Source organism: Hippoglossus stenolepis, unplaced genomic scaffold (assembly GCF_022539355.2).
Source record: "Hippoglossus stenolepis isolate QCI-W04-F060 unplaced genomic scaffold, HSTE1.2 HiC_scaffold_38, whole genome shotgun sequence".
In the NCBI taxonomy this organism is placed as follows: Eukaryota; Metazoa; Chordata; class Actinopteri; order Pleuronectiformes; family Pleuronectidae; genus Hippoglossus; species Hippoglossus stenolepis.
In genome coordinates this window covers 1,335-4,916 of record NW_025899759.1, presented here as the reverse complement: position 1 = coordinate 4,916, position 3,582 = coordinate 1,335, and the positions used below count along the sequence as shown (strand labels likewise).

The following is a 3,582-nucleotide window of genomic DNA, read 5'->3' as shown; positions in this document are numbered from 1 at the left end:
GTATCTTGTGCGGTTGTGTTTTGTAATGAGTCTACAGCAAGCAGACGTTAATAATCAACATTTCTCATGTTAAAGCAATGTTATTTTATATTTTACAAACTTAAAACAGAAGAAATAGACCTGTGCAACGATTTAGGCTTTTGAACAAATTATTGTATTTTTTCCTATTTCTTTTTAAGTTCATTAAATAAAAAGCGACAGCACAGTAACATTTGTAGCATCTGTCATTTTAATGTCCATTCACTACAGTGTTTTACTGATATTAAGTGTCTAGTGTAAGTGTAATAACTCCACAGCTTCACCTGTGTGGGGGGGGACTGGCTGCACAGTCAGGACAAATCCAGTCACCTTCAGGGCCCGTGGTTAATGAAGGTGTGAGGCAGCCCATGTGATACCTGTCAATCAACAGTACGACCTCTGTTTTATGATGAAATAACTTCAACAAATGTAGAAAACTTTTTTATTTCCTTCAGCTCCAATACTGTGACTGCAGGATGAGACGTGGTGATTGAAAACGTGAAGTACCGGAGGATTTACTCTTGTACTAAATATAACGTTACTGCTATGACTGAACACTGATGTACTGTTCTTCAAAGTGCGTTGAATCATGTCAAATTAAAACTCTGCTGCGACCCTGAACACCACATATGAATAATAACTTCGAGTTAATGACGAAACCAAACTACGCGTAAAACCGCTTTAAATAAACCACATCTCACGTAAAGTTTACGTTTTGTTTAGCAGCTTCCTGTTAGCTTTAGCAACACCTGGTTAGCTTAGCTAGCTTAGCCGGTAGCTAACAAGATTAGTTCGACCTTGACTTAAGTCAATACGATAAAATAGTGTTTACATCTTAGTTTTTAACCCGGTTAGTGTTTAATTATATATTATAATAAAGAATAATCATCAAAATGAGGCTGAAACGATAAAAGCGTTTCAACTTCTCATCTTCATCATGTTCAGAGATACACACAGAGACTTCCGGTCTGAGCCCTTCAGAATAAAAGTAGTCCGAAAATTTATTTATTTATTTGTTTTGATAGATAGATAGACAGACAGACAGACAGATAGATAGAGAGATAGATATGTTATGTTAAGTTATTCTTCTATAATGATAATAATAACAAAAGATATCATTATTACTATTACATATGACTGTGGTTTTTGTTATCAAAACAAGATTGTCAAAATTTAGTGTTGAAACTTCATAAGTTTAATAAAACTTTACATATATTCGTGAATAACTCTGCATAGAAAGTGTAAAGAAAAGGGGCCTGGTCTCTCGAGAACCTGAAACAGGTTGACCTGGTTATAAAACTACAAAAATTGAGTTTTTTCTTATGTCTGGAAATCGCAAGGAACCAAGGGCCTGGAGTAAAAAATTAAATGTGAAGCATGTGTGACCTCTTTGTACACATTGTTGTATTACAGATTGTGTAGCCTGCTGGAAATGTTGGGAAAAGGAAGGTATATGCTTGAACATGCACTGTGAACATGGCCTCAAAAATCCACGCATTCTGCTTGAAAATGTCCAGGTCTGCAGCTTTTATTCTCTATCAAACTTTATATAAGGACAGCTTTTATGTGCCTTCTCTTTATTTCTAATAAACTGTTTATGAAAGTTAACAAACACTGTCTGATAAACAGCGCTTTAATAAATCCTCATGAAGGTTGTGATGTGTTGATTCAACTGTAAGATCATTTAGGAGGCTGCAGTTTGTGGTGCTGTCAAACTTCGAGGGGAAGTTTTGGTTATTTAAACGTCACTCTCTAAAGCAGACTCATAATAACATAAACACATGTCCAAACAAGGCAACACATTGATAATAATTCAGTTTGTTATTGTAACACTGCAGTGGGTGGTGAATCTCATGTCATGCTATGGTTTCCTGCTCCACTCGTCATACGGTGCGCTGACAGGAAATTAAGAAGCCTGAGCAAAGAGCTGCATGGTCTACACAACGCAGAGAGCAGCTGCACGGTGATAACACAGCAGCGCAACAATCTCAGGTGTTGCTTTCTACATTTGGAGATCAGACTCAACAACTAGGTAAGTGATTTTGTTTTTATGTCAAAATCCTTTGTTTATTGCTCTATTTAGTCTGGGTTTAGTTTTCACAACACGTTTACCTTCTTAGAAGCAGCTCCTGCAATGAAGGGGAGAGTCACAGAGGTTTAACATCTAATATAAAAGCAGTAAGATAAAAAAATCTGTGGTCTCACAAACACCGTTAGAGGAAGTGTTGCCTTTATTTGTGTTCAGTATTGTGACTGATTCGATGAGTAAAAGATTAGTTTCCAATGTTGTGTGAAACTAAAAGTGGAAAAACTCTGAATGGAAACATGTTTGTGTTGCTACAGTTACAGAGGACAGTGTGCGATGCAGCAGCGTGAATGAAAACCAACTTACACGTTCATTTGACTTCTTTCACAGACACACAAACAAACCCCCCCCCCTCAATCGTTCATCATGAACGTGACAGACGGCTGCAGCCTCCCCTCAGAGGAGTATCAGTACTACCTCTTCCCAGTGGTCTACATCCTGGCGTTAGTCGTGGGTCTACCTGGAAATCTGGCTGCTCTCTTCGTCTTCACCTTCAAGATCACCCCTCGCACAGCCTTCAGCGTGTTCATCAGCAACCTGGCCCTGGCGGACATCGTCATCCTCTGCACTCTGCCCTTCAGGATCCACTACCACCTCAACAGAAACAACTGGGTGTTTGGGGACGTCGCCTGCCGCATCACTGGGGTCCTGTTCTTCTCCAACATCTACATGAGCATCTGTTTCATGACTTGTATCTGTGTGGACCGCTACATGGCCACAGTGCATCCTCACGTCTACCTGAGGCAGCGGAGGCCCTGGCGCTCTCTGGCCGTGAGCGTGGCGCTCTGGTGCGTCGCTGGAGTGGCGATGCTGGTCTTCGTCCTCCGGGGGCCTCTGGAAACCAACGTCAACCAATCTGGAAGCCACAGTTGTTTCGACAACTTCTCCAAGCACGAGTGGGAGACGCGTCTGGTGGTGTACAGCCTGCTGATCCTGATCTTCGGCTCCCTGCTGCCCACCGTGATCATCCTGGTGTGTTACCCGCTGGCTGTGAGGCGCATCTCCATGATCAGGACTAACACAGCCAAAAGAGCCTTGAGGGTCATTTACACCATCCTGGCCATCACGCTGCTCTGCTTCCTGCCCAACCACGTGGCGAATCTGCTGCACCTCCTGATACGCATGGATGTCATCAAGAGCTGCTCCGCCACCAACCTCATCAACAACGCCAAGCGGGTCACCATGGCCCTCGTCACCCTCAACACGTGCCTGGACCCCGTGCTGTACTATGTCACCACCAGCCACTGCAAATGGAGGCGCTGGAAGATGACATGGCTGTGTGGACGAGTGGAGAGGAGCAAGGGTGTTTATACGATTTCAGTGGACTGAAAGAACTGAACCTGTAGATATATAATGTAAATATAACTCTGCTTCCTTGTCTATATATGGAACTGGAGACTTTCATATAAAAGTGTTTATTGAAATTGTCATTTTACATCAAAATAAAGGTACGGATCGAAAACAGGGATCTGATTTTC

The 3,582-nt window shown here is 42.0% G+C and overlaps 1 protein-coding gene across 1 annotated transcript; it reads left to right on the top strand.

Moving 5' to 3' along the window:
• The first annotated feature begins 2,309 nt into the window (after positions 1–2,309).
• Positions 2,310–3,510, top strand: LOC124851527 (lysophosphatidic acid receptor 6-like). The gene has a single exon (XM_047339227.1). It carries the CDS (start codon positions 2,471–2,473, stop codon positions 3,431–3,433), a length of 963 nt encoding a protein of 320 aa, XP_047195183.1. The 5' UTR covers positions 2,310–2,470; the 3' UTR covers positions 3,434–3,510.
• Positions 3,511–3,582: the final 72 nt, after the last annotated feature.